The following is a 23,787-nucleotide window of genomic DNA, read 5'->3' as shown; positions in this document are numbered from 1 at the left end:
TATCATCTGCTTGTCCACGCATTTTATGGATCTAAGAACCAATTGCGATAGCTCATTAGAACAAACCAGTGCGAACCATTAACATGTCTTAGGTGTAAGAATCGATGGACAGCCTAGGAGAACAAGTTCGTGCAGGCGTATGACGTAGAGCGGACAATATGTTGATGTGTAAGGGGTGAGATTTCTTACTTAAAGTCGAAGCAAAGACTTGGGACCAATTGGACGTATCCTCTGCTTGTCCACGCATTTTATGGATCTAAGAACCAATTGCCATAGCTCATTAGAACAAACCAGTGCGAACCATTAACACGAAGACAGATCAATCCGAATAGATTAACACTTAATCATGACAGCCTTAATCGATCAAATAAGATTAATCATGTTTATCTCCGTAGGTTGATACTCTATTCATGTTTTCAGAGTCTTCAGAAAACTATGAAGTATTGAAGCAAGTCAGCACTTCAAACCCTACACCATTTATTTACATTAACAAATAACTGATTATAATTTCAAAGAACCTATTTTGATAGTTGTTGAAACTCTACCGCTCGTCGATCTTCTACAAAACAAAACCTGCCAAATCTCGTAAAACGCTTCGATGATAACCCCATGGTGATCCCTTGAATTCAAAGACAAGAAACAATGAAGCAACTGCTCCAAATCTCTCTCTTCAAACATCTGCTTCTCCAATATCATCTCCATCATCGATCTCTTGAAATCTTCATGTGGGTCTTGTGATTTCTTCACTACTGCAAAGCTTTCCCTCACTTTTCCTTCAACCACGCACGGTATCAGCCCTTGGAAGAACGACAGTCTTGCCGGCGAGAACGACGACACTCCAAAGCTCTTTCTCGTCTTTGAACGGCGCCGTTTCAAGTTCTTAACTTTCGCGTGAAACTTGGGAGGTGGGGAGGAATCCATGGAGAAGCTTGCAAAAGAAGAAACCAAGGTTTCCGTCAATGCGTCATCGGTGAAGCTCTCGCAGCTGAATAACCCGCTATCGGCGGAGGAAGTGCTGACTCGGATTCTTGGTTTCGTTTTCTCCTTCCGGGTTCGTCGTTTTGGGTTTAGTGGTGGAAGAGACAAAGCGGCGTCGGATGTGTGTCCGGACGCGGAGGAGTTGTAGATTTTGCGTCGAGGGGAGGAGTCCTCGTCATCTTCTTCGCTATAGAGTTTGTTGACCACGTGCCATTTCTCTTGTTTCTCCCAATGGAAGAAATGATCAGGAGGAGGAGATTCTGTGCTGTTTTCGTGGTGCGCGGTGGGTCTGGATCGGAATCCGCAGCCAATTGAAGTGAAGGCAGAGGACGTATGGCGCTTGATGGAGGAGGGTGTTGGTGGTGGGAGATGGAGGGTGATGGGGTTGGGTTTGACGGGAGAAAGACTAAGAAACGAAGGGACAGGAACGATGGGGAGAGTGGTAAGGTCTTTGGATCGGCAAGATTTGAAGTATGGGATCAGTTTGGAGATTCTTAGTTTGAAGCGTTTGGCCATACTTGCTTGTTCTTCGTGTGTGGCCTCTGGTATGTGGGTTGCAGACTTGCAGCGCAGTGAAGGGTTTATAGAGTGAGACTGTGAAGGTGGGATTTTGGTAAATATGTGAAAGAACCATCAATGTGTTGTCAACCACGCTCTCCACTAAAGGGGCCTGAAATTGAAACAAAAATGTCAGGATTCCGGTAAATTCAAGTAATTTATCATATTTTTTGATTGATGTAAGTGTAGTGACCTATAAAACTCGATATTGAACTAAAATCATTGGGATACCAACATTTTGAGTGAAAAGGACAATAATTTGTCTTTAAATGGGAGAAAGTTGTAATCCAGCATTATTAGGCAGACACTTATTGTGTCATGTTTATTTACTATTTAGTAATATACACTTGGTCTTTTTGACGTATCAAATGGTCTGAATACTTGTTAGGAGGTGACTTCTCAAATTTGTTTTGGTGATTTTCACAAGAAAAAATGTTAGTTGAGGGGGTTTTGAGGCGAATTCTTAGGGGATACTTGGACAAACAAGTTAATCGAGACGCTTTTAAAAAAGTTAGTGTGTTCGATTATCAGAATTCTCTCTGTTTAGCCATCAATAGTTACGAGTTTTAGAAAGTTTATCTAGCTTGGATGCCCCCTTTTTTATTTTATTTTATATGAGTATGAGTAGTTTAATTTATGAAGGAGAATATCTCTTCATTCTTGATTCTTAGGAGGATTTTTCGAAAGGTTAATCAAAAAGGGATTCACCTTCCTAATTTGAGTCGCACTCCTCTAGGATCCCTGAGGTGGCACTAGGGTGCACTGTCTGGCGATTCCTCGGGTACTGTTTGCTCGGTTTGACACTTTTTTTTTTTGCCTTAAGTCATATATTCGATGGGAACCTGTTCGGTATCTCGGCAATGCATCAGCTGGGCATCATAGTGCCAAGTGTCATACCTTGATGCCATGTGTCGTTAATCAAAATGAGGGTATTTTTGGTATCATAACCTTTGAATTATTTAAACAGCTTTTCTCGTGTGTGTTTAAGTCAACAAATGGTAGTAGCAATTTCAAAAATATATTTTGTTTTGTAAGAAGCCACTTTACACTCGTATCGGTGGGTGAAGTCAATAAAGTCACCATATATTCATACACACAAACATATATATATATACACACACACACAGTACGTATCTTCAACTTAATTACATGATTTGGTTCACACTGCCCTAGTTAACAAGCATGCCTGAAACTGCAGATTCCCAGTTCCATCCTGCTTTCATTTCCCCATTTTTTGCTTTCAAATCTGAACACGACAATATGACATTACTCTGTTGCCGCATGCATGTATGGACTTCAATTGTCATCGTACACAATGAAAACATGTAACATTATGAACAAATATATTGTTTCACGTGAAAAAGTGTAATTTGTGTTCAGTCATTGCACCTGAAAAATTACTTTATCTAGGAAGTGGTGGGCATATTTTGAATCCATTTGAGAGTATGTTTTCTTTTTACATTCTGTGGTGATGTGGGATGAGCTTTAGAAACTGTAATGAGATGATGTGAGTTGGGTTGACAACAAGTGTTTGACGCATTATAAAATTAATGTCACGAGATAATTTAATTTCGATATTTGTAACCTATCGAAGTAAGGAATCATGACATATATATTTTGAGAGAGTTAAAAAAGCATTACCTTATTACCTTGTTGAAAGGTTCTATACATCTGCCCTTTCTCAACGCATTTCTTTAGATAAATACTCTGTTTTTTCTTCTTTTCGGATGGTAAATATTTCTTAGAACATGGAGTGTGAATCAAACCCATGTTTGAATTGAAATTGAGATACAGATGTAAGTTCTTCCTTTCTGAATTAGATAGATTCATATATGAAAGAGGTTGACAATAAATTTTTTCAAAATTGAAATATTTTTTAATGATATTAATTAATTCTTGATGAATTTTCTTTTAAAAAAATATAAATTGAAAAATAAAATTGATGATGGCAAAATTGGAAAAAAATGTGTATCCTAAAATATAGTCAAATGCATTGCATCGAGAGTAGAAGTAGCTCTCTGCACCTTCAAACTCACCGCGATGTGTGATGATACTGAAATACAGTGCTTGGTCAAACATTTTTTGTTCGAAACACGTTTCGGTGTATTTAAATCGAAAACAATACGTTTCCCAGGTGCAAACACATTGCGAAATCCACCCGTTGTAGCATTCCTAAAGCGTGCAAGAAAAGGAGCCAAGCTTTGATGGGTTTATATATGTCACTTGGAATGACAAGGCAATCCAAAAAAGATCTTTAGGGATCCAAGGAAACAAAATCATGTATGGATGGGTTTGTCTCTCCGCCTCTTTTACTTTGTCTCTTTGATCGAAACATGCTCATTGGGGGAAGCCACCTAAAGAGGGGAGAAATACTCTAACGTGGGCCCCAGTTAGTCAGTCAGATTTCTTCTCACGAAATCCATGTCGGTCCAACTCTCAAATGGGCTGAAGCCCACTAGTGCAGTACTTACTACTTGAGGCCTTCTGGCCCAAATTTATGGACTTAACTGTACTTGTGGCCTATAAACGGGCCTGCCATGTCCAGCCCAAGTATAAAATGGGCCAATCTAAGTGGGCTAATGTCAGACGGGCCTATAATTTTTATATTTGGCAAATCTTAACGATAATCGCGTTGATTAGGATAAGTAAAGCTGTCTAATTAATATTATTATAAAACCCTTGAAATACTGAGATAATTCATAATTATGACAGGTAGCATGTAATGAAAACGAAATCAAATCAATTTGAAATTGGGTTTAGGTGATACGTGTACGACGGGTAGGATTAGTATGTCGGTATAAGGAGATGAGTATCTGGCTGGTGGGGAACCAAATCCAACCTAATGAACGTAATAAATGGCACAATTACGGTGGGCAATTGAAACATTTATTAGAAGCTAAAGTCCCACTTCGAAAGATTGTGGGTAAACAATCTAGCTTATAAGCATAAGTGCATCTATTTCTCACTAATAAGAGGCAATCTTTTCTAATAAAAGGACAAAGTCGTGTGGGCTGATGGATCATCGAAAACTGAATAACACAAAGTGGACAATATCAAAACTATATTAAATTATGATTTAATATGTGTTATTGTGGATTTTGAGTGCTTATAATGTTACAATACAGTAGATTTTAAGTCATTTGTCAGCTTTTATTACAAAAAAGTAAATTCATTTAAGTGGCGTATTTCACTTGTGTGTAATGACAAAATTCAAGGATATAAAAAAATATTCAATGGTGTTTATTTTTTTTACGGAAGCATTACATGTCCATAATTTTGGTGTCCATAATTGTTCATAGTCTAGGTGGCATGAGGAGACCATTTTGTATTAAAATGCATATTTCTCCTCATGCCACATAGATTATGAACATCAAAATTATGGACACATATCATTTTGATTTTTTTTATGATTTTATATCCACGGATTAGCCAAATGGGTTGCGTCGATCCAGTGAACCAGACGCATTTCTAGTTCAGTTCTAGAAATGCAAGATTTATGGTCGTATGTGTATGGTAACCCTCGTTATTTTACAAAAAAAAAATGACAAAACTGTTATTATTTAAACTACTTACATCTACAAAAAAAATAGATATTAAAGTACAATAACTAAATGTGATGAATACTTTGTTGCCGGCTAGTTTTAAAAGTATAGAAGATGATAGAAGATGATAGAATGGCCCCAAAGATTTGGTCGTCGCAAATAGCCAAAAGGCATCCCGTTTTGACTATGCATCAACTATTTACTTCTTCTTTTTGGCCTCATTTGGTGGAAAGCGTACACCAACCACTATTACACTTCGCCAACCCACTCCACAGACGGGTCTACATTCTCCAGTTTTGATTCCCACTACTCACTGTGGATTTCTGTTTGAGAAATAATTGCGACCTTAATTATTTGAGTGATAATCTAGTAATGAATTTCTCTGGGATCATAGCGTATGGATTCGAAAATTCTGAGTTCGATTTTTACTAAAAGCAATATCTTCGTGGTCACATGTTGTGTGCGCGGACATGACAGTCCGAGTTTAAACTCATATCAAATATTCAAGGGACAAACTTGTATTATGTCGCTCTCAATTATCCAAAAAATAAAAAATGACGTTGACTACTATTTACACGTTTTTTTGGCCATGTGAAACATCCAAATCAAAAACCAACATGAACTCTCCTTCTATCTTAGTGTTCTTCTGTTCTTCCCACTTTAAGTTATACCTGCACCAGTCATTGATCCTCCCCAGTTAGTCGAGTTTGTTAGATAGAATGAAAAGAAAGAGAGCACTCATATACATAAGTGAATCTAAGAGATTAATTGAGACAGACAATTTTTAGTGGACGGAAGTTGACTTCACGTATCTTTTTAACAATATTGTTAGTGATGAATGTATAATATTCTTTGGTTGGAATGGTGGATTTGATTATGGTAATCCCCAACATCTTGTGTGCGAACAAAAAAGAAAAAAAAATCATATTGGCTAAACATGGGAAGATGGTTGAGTATATAAAGTATGAACAGTCTCCATTAGAATAAGACCTTTTGGGAAGAACCCAAAAACAAATTTGGGAAGAACCCAAAAACAAATCCGTACAACTTTAGGCCCAAAGCGTAGAATATTATTTCAATATAAAGATATGTGTAGTCCATAATCCTAACACAATAGACATTATTATTTTTTTCCTTAAAGGTTTCGGCCCGGTTTATTATTATTTTCCTTGAGGGTTTCAACCCAATTTTATTTATTTATTCATTTTTGTCTGTCGTCAACGTGGACTGAGTTAGTGGGGATTTAAAGGTAGCTAGGGCAAGGATGGATAAAAATAATCTAGTGCACTTGATAGTAATAAAAAGCTGTCATATGAGGCGGACGATATGGTTGAATATACAGGTTGGATTTCTTTGATAGAATTTACAGGTGGGATTGCTTTGCATTCTTATCCAACTCTAGCTCTTCCTCACATATTTAGTTCCCAATTGATATGCGATCCAAAAATGTTAGGTATCCCAATAAAAAGCATCCCAGTTATCCTAATAGTGGATCTTATCCCTTTATTGATGTAAGTGTAGGGACTCACAAAACCTTATGATTGAATCAGAGAGTGACACATCCACTATTGAGATAACTGAAATGTTTTTTAGTGAAATCTCTATCGCTTTTGTATGCCATCTTCCTCCTTATGTCAACATCATTAAAGCTCCCTATCAGTGCCCATTTCTTCTCTTGTTTTTCTATAAACAATCCAAGCACCAAGCGCTGGTACCCCACACGATTTCTAGTTTCGTGATTGTATTTGTTACTTTCAGTCCTCGATTCCTATATAACTGGGAGAGAGATCGATCGTAGTATTGGGATATTGAGAGAAACAGAGACATACATATACATCATCGTTGTTAGAACAATGGAGAAAGGAGTAATGGACGCATATGAATCAAAGTTCAACGTCTATGCTTGTGCTTGTGCTATTGTTGCGTCCATGGTTTCCATCATCTTTGGATACGGTAAGTTCTGCAACAATCTTCTTCTTTCTTCGAATTTTCATCCCAAAAGTTTAGGGTCGGTTACACGAATTTATTGGGAAAATCTCATTGACTCATGCATAGGTTTGGCAAAATTTACGCTGGTTGCCGACATAACGCGACCATGATTTTGATTTTCTTTGAGTTCTGCTGGGTTCGTGTCATAGATTTTGTTTTGGTCTATGGCAGCCCCTGAAATGTTATCAAACTTGGATTTAATTCAATCTTATAAAGCATTTGTATGCGTAAATTCTGATCTTTGATTTTGGGGAACTGTCTTCAGATACTGGTGTAATGAGTGGAGCAATGATATTCATAGAAGAAGATCTGAAAATCAATGACACACAAGTGCAAATTCTTGCTGGAATCCTGAACATATGTGCACTAGTAGGTTCTCTTCTAGCAGGAAGAACTTCTGATTACATCGGTCGTCGCTACACAATTGTCTTGGCCTCCACCATCTTCTTGATTGGCTCTGTACTAATGGGGTATGGCCCTAATTATGGAATCCTGTTTACCGGACGGTGTATTGCAGGAATTGGTGTGGGCTTTGCACTCATGGTTGCACCAGTTTACTCTGCAGAAATCTCGTCCCCTTCATCACGAGGCTTCTTAACCTCTCTACCGGAACTTGGTATCGCCATTGGTATCTTGCTTGGTTATCTTTCAAACTATTCCTTCTCCAAGGTAACATTGAAACTTGGATGGAGATTAATGCTTGGAATTGCAGCAATTCCTTCACTTTTCCTAGCTTTAGGCATTCTCAAAATGCCAGAGTCTCCAAGGTGGTTAGTAATGCAAGGTAGATTAGGAGAAGCCAAGAAGACCTTATTTGATGTGTCTAATACTAAAGAAGAGGCTGAAGCTCGTTTCCGGGAGGTGAAAATTGCTGCTGGAATCGATGAAAACTGCGATGAGGACGTTGTCAAGATGGCCGGAAAGACTCAAGGAGAAGGGGTATGGAAGGAACTTATATTAAGGCCAACACCAGCTGTTCGAAGAATGCTAATCGCAGCTGTTGGAATCCATTTCTTCGAGCACGCGACGGGGATTGAAGCAGTTGTGTTATATGGTCCTAGGATCTTCAAGAAAGCTGGTGTCACCGACAAGCAAAAACTGTTGCTTGTCACAGTTGGGATTGGACTCACAAAGTTCACATTCATCTTCATCTCAACATTCTTGGTTGACAGAGTTGGAAGAAGGAAGCTTTTGTTAATAAGCACAACCGGAGCAATCGTAGCGCTGGCAACACTAGGATTTAGCTTGACAATGGTGGCAAATTCAGTGGAAAAGTTGTCTTGGGCACTGGCTTTAAGCATTGTATCAACATATCTATATGTGGCTTTCTTCAACTTCGGAATCGCGCCGGTGGCTTGGATTTACAGTGCTGAGATATTCCCTTTGAGGTTGAGAGCAGTAGGGCATAGTATTGGTGTTGCTGTGAATAGGCTGATGAATGCTATCATATCTATGTCCTTCATATCAATATATAAAGCTATCACCATAGGTGGTGCATTCTTTATGTTTGCTGGTATATCAGTGGTTGCTTGGTTGTTTTTCTTCTTCTTTTGTCCGGAGACGAAGGGAAGATCCCTGGAAGAGATGGAGGAGATTTTCAGCAAGCGAAGATCAAAGCCTAGAAATGAAGGTGTAGAAATCCAGTCAAGAAGTAATGGAGGAGTTTGAACTTTATAAAGGCTATCTTGTACTGAATATCCCAATGAATTTGCTGAATTAGGGTTAACTTAGTAGATTTTCTCTAGCAACTTAAAAGGATCTCTGTAGTTTCATATCATGAATGTTCAAGGCGGAATTGTATATGTCTTAGATTGAATAAGAGAAATAAATTGTGGAAAATGGATGTAACGAGCTTTTTTTTATGTTTACTTTTAATGTGGCCAAATCTTATGTACTCGAGAGTTCCTAGGTTCAATTCTCACTATAAGCAATAATCTTATAGCCACGCGCAAGGGTTACAAATATCTAATCAAATATCTTAACTGTTTTGTATATGATTTTTATCTATAGAAAATAGTAACTTTGATAGAAGGCGGTTCCGAATAGAAATTCAATAAAGGAGGAAATATTCAATAAAGGAGAATAGAAATTCAATAAAGGAGGAGATATTCATACATGTTTGATAAATACAAGTCGTCTTACACACTCAAATCATATTATATATGAATTAGACTAAAATTAGGTAAAAAGGTATCCTTTATATTATATATTATATGCGAATCTGTCTCCCAATGCCTTCTACGGCTTGACCCGCAGCAATCACTTTGACCCACCCTTGGTCCAATAGAAGCAAGATCGACAACCAACTTAGTATCAATCACAGAAGTAGCAGAAATCAGTGGATTCATGATAAATTTCTTGTACCAAAAGAGAGTTAATGATACTTAATGAAGCAATCAACCCAAAAAAACTATGACTTAATTATTCCATCGCTAAGATTCATCCAGTCGAAGCAACTAAGAGTTCCAAATTGAAGTGAGTTGAAGTAGAAATATAATAATACTAATCATCAGAACTATCTCGATATCTATTTTTTAGTTCAATGTCTATTTGTATGTTGTTATTTTCGATAAAAAAATATCTAAGATGTGCTCAAAATTGGACTTACATATGTTGCATAATTCCATTTCTTCCCATGACAAAATCTTCCGCCGAATTTCAGTTCGTTAATGTCACAAAAATGAACAAGACAAAAGAAAACTGATGTGGGAGTTTCTATTCTTCAACAAGTTCCAAAAAACTTTATATATTTTCATTGATAACGGCATGTCAAATACAATTGAAGCAATTTGTTTTTTTCTGTGATTTTCCTTCACAACATGTAGTAGATGACTAACTGAGTGATGCCTGCATTTTTCTTCAGTATTGGGTTGGGCCTAATCACATGGGTTTAAAATTCATGAGTTTTTTTATAAAAAATTTGCTGATCAAACTATATGAACTCGAAAGATTGTGACTCATATTCGAAAGGTTCAAATTCTCGACTTTTGTCCAATTTTTTTTATAAGGTGAAAAACTTATGTGTACACAAATCTAACAACACGAGTGTAGCCTCTCGAATGTTGAAATAACAAGGTTTGTATTGTGTTTTTTACTTTTTACCCAAAAAAAACATGGTGTCGGTGACTGCAATCAGGACATGGACGCAACGCAACGCATCTCGTCGTTTCGTGTCGGTGGCAGTTTATTGGGTACCACACGGCTTTCACACAAATGTTGACTCTTTAGGGAAATCAACGGCCAGAATCTTCCCGCCACTATCGACACACACGATTTAGTTAGTGGTCAACCCCACACGAAATTAATTAAAATGTAATGTGGTGGCCCACATAACATGTTTATCGAAATCAACCCTTCCCCGAAACAGCAAATCCAACAAAAGAAAGCCCTTTCTCATCTCAAGATCGACTCTCTCGCTCTACCAAAATTAGAGAGAGAGTCAAATCTCTTACTCTCGACTGAGTACCGATTGCAGTACGCGAAACTCCATATTCGATCGAAATGAAGGATGATGATTCTCTTCCAACAACAGTTTCTGCGACGAATGTGAAGAAGGAAAACTCAGATTCGAGTGTATTAGGTAAAGGACGGTACAAGTTCTGGGCCTTAGCTGCAATTTTGCTACTCGCGTTTTGGTCAATGTTCACCGGGACTGTAACCCTACGTTGGTCCGCCGGGAATCTTAATCGTCTATCAGACGACATAGACATCCAAATCCACGACGATCTTGACGTTCTCGTCAGTCTTTAGTCTCCTCTCCTTTTTATTTCTTGCTAGTTATTTACGTGTGGTGTGGATATAGACGGATCTTGGTTGTTGATTGGGTGTTAGATTTTGCAAATTGCAGGAAATGGAGGAGAGGGAGAAGGTGGTGAAGCATATGTGGGATGTGTATACGAACAGTCGACGGATCAGATTACCGAGTTTCTGGCAAGAGGCTTTTGAGGCGGCTTATGAGGAGTTGAGCAGTGATGTCCCCGAGGTTAGAGAAGCCGCAATCACTGAGATCGCCAAGATGTCTGTGCGTTCCATTGGTCTCGATCCCCCTCCTGTCCAATCAACGGTGAGGATTTATAGTTTTCGCTTAACTTGATTAGTTAACTTCAAGCGCTGAAGCTGATTTGGAAGTTCAAACTTAGAAATCTTATATGCTCTATTAATTTTTGTTGATGGACTTCTCCATGTTAAATATAAATTACTACTATTTAGGTTCAATATGCAGAAGTTTGTGAATTACTAGTTCTGGTTTTAGTATTGATGTTATGGTTTTGTTCTGCCGGCCTCTCGGAGTATCAGTTGGGTAGGTTTTGTATCGCGCCTGTTGTTGCTCTGAAAATATTTCTTGGACATAGAATTGGTTGCAAATTGTTATTTTTGTAGGAATGTTTGCAGATTGTAATAGTTAAGCCTGCAAAAGGTCTTCATTGTTGTATTTGCTGATTTTTTAGTGCAAGCAACATAACTAAGTTTTGGTGTCCAGCAAGTTTTTGAGTCTTAGAATAAGAGTGGTTTAACTGTTTTAGCGGTTGTGCCAATGCTCTGTACTTGAGAGGACATCGGATATCTAAGTGAGAGCAGACATTTTACATTATCATATATGCCATGATTAATATCCTCCATCAATTGCATATACAAGCAGAAGCTCCGGCTCATACTTTTGAATTATGATAATTGGTTTCCATATTCGATGTTCACCTGAGAATAAATCATCAGGAGTGCTGCTCAGTGGTCGTCTGCATTGATAAAGCTCCTGCTATATCTTTGCAAGTGTCACTCACGTAGATAAGCTTTAAACTCGCGCGGCAATCCACTTGCTGATTAGCTGCTCTTGCCTCACAGGAAATGTTAATTCATAATTATGAAGTGGGAGAACAGAGTGTTCACAATTATTTTTCAAGTTAGTTTCAGATTTGCTCTTTGTAGCGTCTTTTGTTGATTGATAATCTATTTCTTAGGTTTTCCGGGGGTTTCTGCTCTAGAGTGAACAGGAATTGATACTTCTTTCTCAAACGCCTACCCTATTAGGGGCAGAAGTTATTGTTAATGGAAAAGACTAGGCCAATTCTTTTTGCCTTCTCTGTGATGTTTTAATCGATCCTTTATCTATAGGAGCTAATCAGGACTTCTTACTTCTTTATCATATAGCATATGAAAGTGATGGTCTTTTTTATAGGCCTCCTGCTTTATGGAATAAGGAATAGTGGAATATTGGAGATTCTTCTATTTGACATGCTGTCGTGACACAGTTTTCTTTAGAATATGTTATTTTTCAAAGATTTGCAATGGAGATAGAGTGGTTTGGCTTGTCATCTCTCGTGGAGTTATTTTTTTGGTTAGGTCTTGTTTGCTCACCTTCTTATAAATTATACTAAGATACAAGTCATACAATCATTATGGATTCCTTTTAAGTAGTAGATCATGAGGCAACAGTCATCTGGAAACTCTCTCTGATTTGTCAGAACTCTTGATTACACTATGGCCCTTTGACTACTCCTGTGAATTCGAAAAGTGGGTAATTTCCTTTTGTAATTCTTAACTTCGCACTCTAACATTCATATTTTTTAGGTCCTTTAGGAATCAAACATCTTTAAGTTATCTTTGGGGTAACTGCTTATCGAATGAGCATAGCTCTCCTTTGACGCTGGACTTGGCATGATTTGGTTAGTGTAATGAACTGATCATGCTGAAGCCTTGTATGACTACGGGTATGAGAGGTTTGCTTATCGAATGAACATAGCTTCCCTTTGAAGCTGGACTTGGCACGATTTGGTTAGTGTAATGAACTGATCTTGCTGAAGCTTTGTATGATCACGGGTATGAGAGGTTTGAGCAAAGTTTATATCTTTTATGGTTGACTGACCCAAGCTTAAACTTATTATTGATTGGATTGCCAAAGTCACATTTTGATTACATATGTGTTTCCAAAATCTGTTTGATTTCATTATTCAATTGAACTGCTTTGTTAACCAATAGCTAGGTTGCATTGTGAAATTTGATTTGTGCTTGAAATCCTTATGCTTGAGCTGCTTGGTTTCCAATGTGATTAAAGATATTTGTGTTATTGAAATCTGTTTGAAACTTGTAGTAGAAGCTCAGTGACGCAGATGGCAAGGTTGAATCATTCATTTTGTTGTTATACTTTTTCCTTCAATCGGTCAGTTTTAGATGAAAATGGCATTGGAAGGGACTTGAGCTCATTCAATGTACATTTTGAAGTTACTTTTAGTTGGCCAAAGGTTTTGGAACTAAGATTTTATTGAGTTGTAGACCTTATCGCCTGCTTGTTTGTTCAAAAGTTATTTGACACTAGTGAAGCACTGTTATCACTAGAATGTCGGCCATGACTAGAATAATTTCTTGCAAGTCATGAAGTTTCTCTATTGTCTCTTTATCTGACCCTGTCTCGTTTCTGTCTTTCTGCTCAATGCTCATGAATGCTGGATCGACAATGAATAAATTGAATACTGACTTTGATATATCTAATGGAGTTTTTGTTTAGAGTGAATACTATTCTACCAGTTACAATTTTGGTTTGGGGGTGGGGGGCAACTATGATACACAAGTAAAATTTGTACGCTGTACATTGTTTGTTGGTTGGAGCAAAGGTTTGGCCGCCCCTTATGCTAGCCCTGAGCATGAACTCCGTCTAGCTAGAGAGCTTTAAAATTTACCAGATACTGGAACCATTTTAATATACTGCGTTTACTGCTTTATATGCATGCTTGATGTATTGGTGTTGTGGAGATTAACTGCAGTTTTCTGTTCACTTGTCTTATCTGTAATGTCAGAGTGCACGAGAAGTAAGCAAGAGCCTGAAGCAAGCAGGCAAGGGTGGAGGGGTAGTGAGCTCTACACGGAGTCATCGATAGTGAGAAGAATGCTCGGGATCAGCGGCAAAATCACCAATTATTCTATCTTTGCAGTACTCATTGGCTATCTGAAATTTGTGAGAGGTAGTGATGGGTGAAACCACACTTAGTTATCCATGTTTTTTACAACAGGAACAAATTGTGTATTTAGTTAGGTTCTCATTCTTCCAAAAATTTTGCTGTCTATGAATGGGTAAACTGGAAAACAAATTTCTGAGCAGATTGATTTTTGAATGATAATTTCTTGTCAGATCCCTGTTATATGACTGTTGAATATGAAATCGTTTGAATGTTCAAGAGCTCATCTGCTATCCCCGTCTATCAAGTGGTGCGTTCACGCGACCATTTTCTTCAAAGTCTCCAGTAGTTTTGATTATTGCAGAGCTTTGTTCATGGATTATGATCAAATTACATCAATTATCGATCCATTGGACTTGTTGGTCGATGGCATTTTTAGAAGGATGATATTAGACACTTTTTTTTGGAATAAGGGGGGGTGATGAGAGAGGTTTGAACTCGAGACCTAAATTGAGTGTAATCTGGCTATCGGTGGTTCTCTAATCTCTAATATTAGACACTTCTTAGTGTATATTTTTCATATTAATAATGAAAATTAGTATATATATATGCTATATATTTTCATAATGTAAAAGAAATTAAAAAAAATTCTCTTATATTAAACATTTTTCATCGCTCTGTACATTTTCTCTGACCCTCGCGCCCTAACGACTAGCTTGTATGGCTGCCTCCCTCATAAGTCATTAACTTCTCAGTTTAGCAAGGACTGCGAATTCCGGCCTTCCTCTGATTAACGCCAAGGCGACCCCTCAATTCTGTTCTTAACGATGAAGTGCCCATACTGTTCAGGGACGCAGGGGCGTTGCGCCACCACGAGCAGCGGCCGCTCAGTCACAGAGTGTGCATCGTGCGGTCGCGTCGTGGAGGAGCGCCAATCGCAGCCGCACCACGTCTTTCATCTCCGTGCTCAGGACAACCCTCTGTGCCTCGTCACTTCCGATCTCCCAACCATCCGTCAATCACAAGCCCAAGACGATGAGGACCCGTTTGAGCCCACGGGCTTTATCACAGCCTTCTCCACCTGGTCACTCGAGCCCAGTCCGCTCTCGCTCCGCTCCTGCCTCTCTTTTTCCGGTCACCTTGCCGAACTCGAGCGCACCCTGGAATTAGCATCCTCTTCATCGTCTTCCAATTCCTCTTCATCGTCGGTTGTTGTTGACAATTTGAGAGCTTATATGCAGATTATCGATGTAGCTTCGATTTTGAGGCTTGATTATGATATATCGGACCACGCTTTTCAGTTGTTCAGAGATTGTTGCTCGGCTACTTGCTTGAGGAACCGGAGCGTCGAAGCTCTGGCGACAGCTGCTCTTGTTCAGGCCATAAGAGAGGCTCAAGAGCCCAGAACCCTTCAGGTACTGGTTGCATTTGTAACCTTGATTTTCAAACCCATTACTTCTAATTTGTAGTTCTACTTGTTGAGATGCAGAGTACCATTGCATGAACTTGCTACAAATATATATGTAAAGTTGAGGTTTACATGTGATTTATGTTAATAGGGTATATTGTCATGTTACTCTCCTGTGGTTGTTTACGGTTCCTGCTTTCTGGTTGATTGATATCTGCTGAGAAAAAGCGCAATTTGATGACTTTGAGTAACCAGTGACTCACAAGTGACTGATTGCTCTTTAGGATACTCTAGTGACCACCTCTCAGTTGTTACACCATTGACAAAAGCAACTTTAATTTATCTTCTTTTTTTTGCTTCTTCATACTGGATGTTGGATGCATCTTTTCGAGTGATGCTTGATCATACACGAAATATGGCTTTTCTTTTGGTTTGGTATGGGCATTCTCCGCAAGGACTTATTGGTTTTTCCTTTCATGACTGTCACTCACCTTATTTTGAGCAGTCCCCACTTTACGTTGGCCTTTATTTTACAGGAAATCTCTATTGCAGCCAATGTACCTCAGAAGGAGATAGGAAAGTACATAAAGATTTTAGGAGAAGCTCTACAATTAAGTCAACCCCTTAACAGCAACTCTATATCAGTCCATATGCCACGATTTTGCACACTTCTTCAACTCAACAAAACTGCTCAGGTACCTTCTTTCATATAAGTTAATTAGGAATTAGATCTTGTAGCTCTAACCTTTGGAGTATCCGGTTTGAGAGATCTGAGGTGTCTGGAAACTTCGAATTCAAAGAAGAAGAGAAAAAAATTACAATGTTTTCAGCCTAATGTACTGTGAGAGAGCAAATTAGGTCTTGCTAGCCCATTCTCTTGGCACTGAACACAATGTCTGATTGTCTTCCAAATAGAACTTATCCACAACGGAGAAAGGCTTATTTTGTGAGACCTCATTGGAAGATTATGTGAAAACATTTTTTTCCCATGGCGAATGACGTCCTCTTATGTTTGTTTTTGGCATTGCTCATTTGTTCAGGTTCTGCTTATTTTCTTCAGATAACGAGTGTAAAAGTAAAGAAATATAAGCGGAAGCTAATATAAATAATCAATGTCAAACTCTACTTAACTGCTTGGCTGCAATATTTACAGGTTTAGTCATTATTATCGGAGGATTCTACTTGTAGGATCTTTGTATGCCCCGTTTATGTTCCTGTTTCATTGTATCTGCCGATTATTGACTTTTGTTTGTCCTGTAGGAACTGGCTACCCACATTGGAGAAGTTGTAATCAACAAATGCTTCTGCACTCGCAGGAATCCGATCAGCATCTCTGCAGCTGCTATATATCTGGCTTGCCAATTAGAAGATAAACGCAAGACACAGGCAGAGATTTGTAAGGTAACTGGTCTTACCGAGGTCACTCTCCGAAAAGTATACAAGGAACTCCTGGAGAATTGGGACGATCTGCTCCCATCTAATTATACTCCAGCTGTTCCTCCAGAGAAAGCATTTCCCACAACTTCTATTGCCTCAGGCAGGCCTTCAGCGCCTAGAGTTGATCCAATTGAAGTACCATCTTTTCCGGACCATGATAAGCTGGCAGATATGAAGTCAAATAAACCAAGTGAGGTCTTGGAAATTTTTCGCCAGTCCAGAGGCAAAGAGGATGCTGAAAGTAATGGAACTTCTCATGTTGCGGGCCAAGTTCCAACACTGAATCGGTTGGAGACTTTCAGGCAACCTTGGCTTCAGTTTGGGACTTCAGGGGAGAAAAACCAAAATGTCATGAGAGGAGACATCACCGAGATGCAGCCAAATTGTCAGCAATTTGGTCAGAAGATCGAGAAAGACAAAACAGAGGCAGCTAAACTAAGCCAGTTTTCTGGTATCCCCACTTCAGGTGTAAGTTCTATCAATTGGTCATTCCGTCCTTCACCTTCATCAGGGCCTTCTTCTAGTGTTCAATTTGTGCCACCACCTCCTAAACTAGCCCCTGGTCATTCTGAGCTTAAAGGAGTCGGAGGTCAAAATGTCAGTAAAGGTTATAACTAGCCTAGTGAAGTCTTGTGGAACCGGTGAAACTAAAAGAATACGCAACTTTTCTCCAATTGTTTTACTGTTCTGTGTTGAAACTTGACAGAGAAGTTTAAAGCCTTGATGAGGAGTGTATCCAACACTAGGTGACAGAAAGGTTTCATAAGTCTATGGTCGATAGAGAAACCGAGCTCAAATTTACGATGAAAATGAAGTTACACTCTCTAATCTCTTGTACTTTGGGGAACTAGAGAGATTAAACTTGAATATCCTACTGTCTCATAGACTTTTGCTTGGAATTATTAAAAACTGCAGGAAGTTAGATCTCCTCAATTCGGCTTTATTTATATCTTCATGTTTATATAAATTTAAGACTCCTGATTATAACTGTCGCAAGACTATTCCTTTTCTGCAGGATAAACTTACTTATAGAAGAATATGAATTGATTTTGGTGCCTGTAGCTTTGCATGTTGTTACTTTTTTATTTGTTTTGCAATGATGGATGTGGCTTGTTCGAAGAGATCCAAATTTTGGACATGTTGAATATGTTGTGATTGGAGAAGCAAGATTGACAACGTGATTAGGTGTTTTTTCAAACCTGAATTTTCAACGAAAACACAGGCCTCGAATTGGACAACTTCCTGGACTTCCTCGACCGATCTTGTGTCAAGACCTCATGTTAAACTGCAGCATTTTATTCTTTACTCTCTGTGTATGTTACTTGCCATGTGGCACTATCTAATTGGTGCTCTATTAGGGCTACAAACCTTGTACTCATATATATACTGTTATACAACCCTTGCAGCCGTAAGTGGGAATACAATACAAAATACTTCTTTATCTTTTCTTTCTTGGTATCGGAGCTGCTATGGCCAACGCCGGAGATGAATCCACCCCCAAACTCTCCAACTTGCCAACAACCCCCAAGAAGGGCTCCACTTCCGGTGACTTGAGGTTGGACGAGAGCACAGTAACCGTTCTCAGTCACATTGGGATGAAAACCCAACCCACTACAGGTAACACTCTTGGCTCTTTTTGCTCTGTGAGGCTCAGCCATGAGAACTACCTATTATGGAAAAGCATGGTCCTTCCCGTGATACGAGGAAACAGACTAGAGGGGTTTCTCACAGGAATCAAACCCTGTCCCCCTGAGTATATTACAACTGCACTAGCAGACTCCACTGACGTTGAAACTCACGTCAATCCAGTCCATGAAAGCTGGGTAGCACAGGATCAAAACCTTCTTGGATGGCTTTATAACTCCATCGATATAGATGTTGCTTCAGAGGTGTTGGGGTATGAAACCTCTCAAGGGCTATGGAATGCACTGAAAACTCTCTTCGGTGTTCAAACCCGTTCAAATGTGGTATTTTTCAAGAAGGAATTCCGACGAATGCAAAAAGGTGGTCTCAAAATGGATGAATACCTGAAAGCCATGAAGAAATTGGCAGAAAATCTCACATTAGCAGGACACCCAGTTGATGACGATGACTTGGCTTCTCAAGTCCTTGCCGGTCTGGACTCCTTGGAATATAATCCTGTTGTGTGTCAATTGAATGAAAAAGAACATGTCAACTGGATGGAACTGCAGTCTACTCTACTGAGTTATGAGCGTCGCTTGGAGCAACTCACTGGTGGACTGGCAAATATGAGCATTGGACAAGCCAGTGCAAACTTCGTCTCCAATAGGAACAACCATCACCACAAAGGGCGAAATTCAAACAGTCAAAATTCACACAGGACCTCTGGAAACAACAACTTTCGGGGTCGGGGTGGTCGTTCCGGTGGAAGAAGTGGGAGGTCTGGAGGTCATGGCAGACCCATTTGCCAAGTCTGTGGCAAGATGGGACATACTGCTGCTGTCTGCTATTACAGGTTTGATAACAACTACATGGGCAGCCTCCCGGACCAGAACAAGAGCTCCAGCAGCTCCAGCTTCAATCAACACTCTGCCTACATGGTCTCATCTGAGATGCCCTATGATCCTGCCTGGTATGCTGACAGTGGAGCAAGCAGTCACGTGACAGGTGACTTTGACAACCTCACTCAAAAGAGTGACTTCCATGGTAAAGACTCTCTTGTGATTGGTAATGGACACAAACTTCAAATCACACACACTGGGTATGCACAACTGCCTACTAGAAATAACACAAACTTGTCACTCAAAAACATCCTACTTGTTCCTGACATCAAAAAGAATTTACTCAGCATTTCACAACTAACCTCTCATAATAACGTTTGTGTTGAGTTTAATTCTCTTGGTTGTTTTGTTAAGGACAAGCTGACAGGAGTGGTGTTGCTCCACGGGAAGCTTAAGAATGGCCTCTATCAACTCGATCGACCCGCTGCTATCAACTCCATTCCAGCTCAAGCCATTCCCTCTCCACTTCATGCTTCCTCTCAAGCTTTCATTTGCAATGTTCAATCTTTAAATTCCAAGAAAACCGAGTCTGTGAACTCAAGTAGCTATGTTTCCCAAAAAGAGATTTGGCATAGGAGATTAGGCCATCCCTCTAGTAAAACTTTGTCTCATGTTTTGACAATTTGCAATGAGAAAACAAAGTCTAAGTCTGATCCTATATTTTGTGATGCATGTCAATATGGGAAATCTCATTTGCTCCCTTATCAATTATCCAACTCCCATGCCTTAAACATTTTGGATCTTGTCCACACTGATCTTTGGGGACCTGCCCCCATTCAATCCACCTCAGGATACAAATACTACATACTTTTTCTTGATGACCATAGCAGGTTTACATGGATCTTCCCTTTGAAATTCAAATCTGAGGCATTTGGTGCCTTTCTCCAATTCAAAGCCTTAGTTGAAAATCAGTTTGAACGAAAAATTAAATGCTTACAATCTGACATGGGAGGTGAATATAGGAGCTTTAGTGCTTTTGTCAAACAACATGGGGTAGAGTTTAGGCACTCTTGTCCTCACACTTCAGCCCAAAATGGGCGTGCTGAAAGAAAACACAGGCATATTATTGAAACTGGGTTAACTCTTCTAGCTCAAGCACACCTGCCTGTCACATTCTGGTGGGAAGCCTTTTTCACTGCCACCTATCTCATCAATCGACTCCCTACTCCAGTTCTCAATAATCACACTCCTTTAGAACAACTCATTGGTAAGGTTCCAGATTACAAATTTCTTAAAATATTTGGATGTGCATGCTTCCCATGTCTCCGACCTTACCAAGCTCACAAATTTCAATTCCACTCCACCAAGTGTGTTTTTCTTGGGTATAGTGACTCTCACAAAGGCTTCAAATGCCTAAGCTCCACAGGAAAAATCTACATTTCAAGACATGTTGTGTTCAATGAACTTGATTTTCCCTTTCAATATGGCTTCCTCAATACTAAACAACCCCAGTCCAACACCATTATCAATACAACAACTTGGTTTAATCCCCTTGAACCATCATCTTCTTCTTATATTACAACACCTCAATCTGCTCCTCTGAAATCCGGTCTGGAGGTCATTCCACAAGCTGCCAATGGAGTAACAAGTGCTTCTGTCAGCTCCAAAACAAATCACCAAGGTGTAGGTAAGTTCAACACAGATTCTTCTCTCAGCCCTTCTTCCACAGAACCATATCCATCCAACGATAGTCCTACACCTTTTGTCCATCCACCCTCTCCTATTCCTCCTGACTCCCTACCACATGACTCTCCAATCTCAACCCCGACCAGAGAACCAAAACCTGCCTACCATATCCAAACTAGAGCCAAATCTGGTATCCACAAGCCAAAAAAATACCCTGCTGAATACCAGCTATACACTGCCACCACCTTTTCCATACCAACCGAACCTAGAACCACACAAGAGGCTCTTCAGTCTAAAGCATGGAAGGCTGCCATGATTGCCGAACTTGATGCTCTTCAGAGAAACACAACCTGGGACTTGGTCCCTTACTCTCCTACATACAATTTGGTGGGGAACAAGTGGGTTTTCAAAGTGAAGCTTAATGCAGATGGTAGTTTCCAGCGGTGTAAAGCAAGGCTTGTGGCAAAGGGATTCCACCAAACTCCCGGTGTAGACTACACTGAAACATTTAGTCCTGTAGTTAAACCTTCTACTATCAGACTTGTCCTGACTATCGCTGTGTCCAAGAACTGGATTGTGAGGCAAATTGACATTAACAATGCTTTTTTGAATGGGAATCTTCAAGAGACAGTGTACATGCAGCAGCCTGAGGGTTTCTTGGATGTCACAAGACCTAATCATGTTTGTAAACTGCATAAAGCCCTCTATGGCTTGAAACAAGCTCCACGAGCTTGGTTTGAGAAACTTCGAAAGACCTTACTTGATTGGAACTTCCAGAATTCCAGATGTGACTCTTCTTTGTTTGTGTTCAAGCACGACACTCAAGTTCTTATGGTCTTGATATATGTCGATGATATCATTGTTACAGGTAACAATTCTCATTCCTTGCAACAATTTGTCACACGACTGAACAACGAGTTTGCTCTAAAAGACATGGGGTCCCTTCACCATTTTTTGGGAATAGAAGTTCAGCGGCATGACACTGGCATGTACCTGACACAGACTCGATACATTGATGACCTCTTGAAGAAAACTGGTTTGGAGAACACCAAACCATGTCCTACACCAGCTGCTGTTGGGAAGCACTACTTATCCACAGTGGGTGATCCTATGACTAACCCTACAGTCTACAGAAGCACGTTAGGAGCTCTACAATATCTGACAAATACACGACCTGACATCTCCTACATTGTCAACAAGCTCAGCCAGTTTCTCCAACATCCCACTAATTCTCATTGGCAAGGAGTAAAAAGAGTTCTTAGGTACCTGAAGGGCACTCGCAACATGGGAATTCATATAAAACCTTGTGATAGACTAGCCTTGATTGGCTTCTCTGATGCTGACTGGGCTTGCAGCCCAGAAGATAGAAAATCTGTGGCTGGATATTGTGTCTACTTGGGAGATACTCTGGTTTCTTGGTCGTCAAAGAAACAATCTGTTGTTGCTCGATCGAGTACGGAATCCGAATATAGAGCTCTTGCTAATGTAGCTTGTGAGCTCGAGTGGATACAGTCTCTACTCAATGAACTCTCTTTTCCTCTACCGACAACTCCAGTCACATGGTGCGACAACATTAGTGCTGGCGCTCTTGCTGCCAACCCTGTATATCATGCTAGAACCAAGCACATTGACATTGATGTGCACTTCATTAGAGACAGGGTTCTCTCCAAGAGCCTGGAAGTTAGATACATTCCCTCTCATGATCAAGCTGCTGATTGCCTCACCAAGCCTCTGTCTCACTCTCGCTTTATTTTTCTCAGAGACAAACTTGGAGTTGTTCAGAGTCCTTCACCACTCACAAGTTTGAGGGAGCCTGTCAAGACCTCATGTTAAACTGCAGCATTTTATTCTTTACTCTCTGTGTATGTTACTTGCCATGTGGCACTATCTAATTGGTGCTCTATTAGGGCTACAAACCTTGTACTCATATATATACTGTTATACAACCCTTGCAGCCGTAAGTGGGAATACAATACAAAATACTCTGTCTTTATCTTTTCTTTCTTCTTGCGTCGTGAAACTTCGCCTGAGATTGAAGCACGCACCTTTTGTCTTATCATGAGTCATGTTCATGGATTGGGTGATGTCAGTGTCGTCCAGTGCGTTTTTCTTGAACGCCAGAGTTTGGCCACAACAACCATGTGTTTGGCGTTAATTGTTTGGAGAAAGAAATGTCATGTCAATTTTATGTGTTTTATGATTATATAAAAAAAGATTGATGTTTGATTGAACTATATGAATGGTTCTACTTTTGCTTGTCTAGTCTTTTGTTCGAAAACAATGTCGAACTGATAATCGGTTATTGGTCACAATTGATTTTATATTCTTTGACACCATGATCGACAGAGTGGGTGCTCGTTAGGAAGAAGAAAGAGATTGTGAGAGGATGGGGTGTGAAGAGCATAGACCTTAAAAAATGATAAAGTCAAAGCAAAGTCAACAAAGTTTTGGTATATTTAATTAACTTTGGAGTGTGACAAAAGCTTTCTTATTGTTAATTATAAAGTTTGAACTCAATTATAATTATGCGCTAAGTTCTCACATGTAAGAAATGTGGGATAGTACCATACTATCATGCTTCTAAAACCGATGTCCATGACGACTCTCACACTAAACCTCGGGACTGTCTTATTTGTCGAGGTAGCTCTTTCCGTTACGCCACTTAGTCCAAGCCTATAACAGGACGTAGATAAATAAACATCAATCTCACACAAAGGTTCTCTACGTAATGACAAGGTAAGTCAGACAAAAATATAACTCGCGACTATAAGAGATTTTGTTCCCATTGAGAATCGAACTTACACAATGTTTGGGCCTATTTTTACTTGTCTAGTCTTTTG

At 39.5% G+C, this 23,787-nt stretch overlaps 4 protein-coding genes and 1 non-coding gene across 7 annotated transcripts; 4 read left to right on the top strand and 1 right to left on the bottom strand.

Moving 5' to 3' along the window:
- Window positions 1–339: 339 nt before the first annotated feature.
- Window positions 340–1,597, bottom strand: LOC120003270 (transcription repressor OFP7-like). Its single transcript, XM_038852185.1, has one exon. It carries the CDS (start codon window positions 1,492–1,494, stop codon window positions 502–504), a length of 993 nt encoding a protein of 330 aa, XP_038708113.1. The 5' UTR covers window positions 1,495–1,597; the 3' UTR covers window positions 340–501.
- A 5,194-nt stretch (window positions 1,598–6,791) lies between these two features.
- LOC120003263 (probable polyol transporter 6) lies at window positions 6,792–8,975 on the top strand. The gene is made up of 2 exons (XM_038852173.1): window positions 6,792–7,031; window positions 7,333–8,975. Exons 1-2 carry the CDS (start codon window positions 6,932–6,934, stop codon window positions 8,733–8,735), a joined length of 1,503 nt encoding a protein of 500 aa, XP_038708101.1. The 5' UTR covers window positions 6,792–6,931; the 3' UTR covers window positions 8,736–8,975.
- A 1,456-nt stretch (window positions 8,976–10,431) lies between these two features.
- On the top strand, window positions 10,432–14,197 carry LOC120003280. The gene is made up of 3 exons (XM_038852196.1): window positions 10,432–10,805; window positions 10,915–11,130; window positions 13,856–14,197. The coding sequence occupies exons 1-3, from the start codon at window positions 10,569–10,571 to the stop codon at window positions 13,934–13,936; spliced, it is 534 nt and encodes a 177-aa protein (XP_038708124.1). The 5' UTR covers window positions 10,432–10,568; the 3' UTR covers window positions 13,937–14,197.
- A 413-nt stretch (window positions 14,198–14,610) lies between these two features.
- LOC120003248 (plant-specific TFIIB-related protein 1) lies at window positions 14,611–23,207 on the top strand. Of its 3 annotated transcripts, none has more exons than XM_038852162.1 (5): window positions 14,611–15,369; window positions 15,899–16,057; window positions 16,623–17,265; window positions 17,920–18,059; window positions 22,953–23,207. In XM_038852162.1, the coding sequence occupies exons 1-4, from the start codon at window positions 14,782–14,784 to the stop codon at window positions 17,952–17,954; spliced, it is 1,425 nt and encodes a 474-aa protein (XP_038708090.1). In that variant the 5' UTR covers window positions 14,611–14,781; the 3' UTR covers window positions 17,955–18,059; window positions 22,953–23,207. The 3 variants fall into 3 exon arrangements, with proteins under 3 accessions (XP_038708090.1, XP_038708083.1, XP_038708073.1); XM_038852155.1 differs by having other exon boundaries at window positions 17,920–18,064; window positions 22,958–23,207; XM_038852145.1 differs by lacking the exons at window positions 17,920–18,059; window positions 22,953–23,207 and having other exon boundaries at window positions 14,613–15,369; window positions 16,623–17,856.
- LOC120004400 lies at window positions 18,875–18,977 on the top strand. Its single transcript, XR_005469526.1, has one exon. It is a non-coding gene; the product is annotated as a small nucleolar RNA Z247 (small nucleolar RNA).
- Window positions 23,208–23,787: the final 580 nt, after the last annotated feature.

Source organism: Tripterygium wilfordii, chromosome 1 (genome assembly GCF_013401445.1).
Source record: "Tripterygium wilfordii isolate XIE 37 chromosome 1, ASM1340144v1, whole genome shotgun sequence".
NCBI lineage: Eukaryota > Viridiplantae > Streptophyta > Magnoliopsida > Celastrales > Celastraceae > Tripterygium > Tripterygium wilfordii.
The sequence above is the reverse complement of the archived record's forward strand: the minus strand, read 5'-3'. Positions and strand labels throughout refer to the sequence as shown.

Bases quoted from the DNA above. Each gene is read 5' to 3' on its own strand.
- LOC120003263 (XM_038852173.1), top strand. From the start codon at position 6,932: ATGGAGAAAGGAGTAATGGACGCATATGAATCAAAGTTCAACGTCTAT. The intron at 7,032-7,332 runs GTAAGTTCTGCA...AACTGTCTTCAG, and splicing joins TTCCATCATCTTTGGATACG to ATACTGGTGTAATGAGTGGA.
- LOC120003248 (XM_038852145.1), top strand. From the start codon at position 14,782: ATGAAGTGCCCATACTGTTCAGGGACGCAGGGGCGTTGCGCCACCACG. The intron at 15,370-15,898 runs GTACTGGTTGCA...TTTATTTTACAG, and splicing joins AAGAGCCCAGAACCCTTCAG to GAAATCTCTATTGCAGCCAA. The intron at 16,058-16,622 runs GTACCTTCTTTC...TTTGTCCTGTAG, and splicing joins AACTCAACAAAACTGCTCAG to GAACTGGCTACCCACATTGG.
- LOC120003280 (XM_038852196.1), top strand. From the start codon at position 10,569: ATGAAGGATGATGATTCTCTTCCAACAACAGTTTCTGCGACGAATGTG. The intron at 10,806-10,914 runs GTCAGTCTTTAG...TGCAAATTGCAG, and splicing joins ACGACGATCTTGACGTTCTC to GAAATGGAGGAGAGGGAGAA. The intron at 11,131-13,855 runs GTGAGGATTTAT...CTGTAATGTCAG, and splicing joins CCCCTCCTGTCCAATCAACG to AGTGCACGAGAAGTAAGCAA.
- LOC120003270 (XM_038852185.1), bottom strand. From the start codon at position 1,494: ATGGCCAAACGCTTCAAACTAAGAATCTCCAAACTGATCCCATACTTC.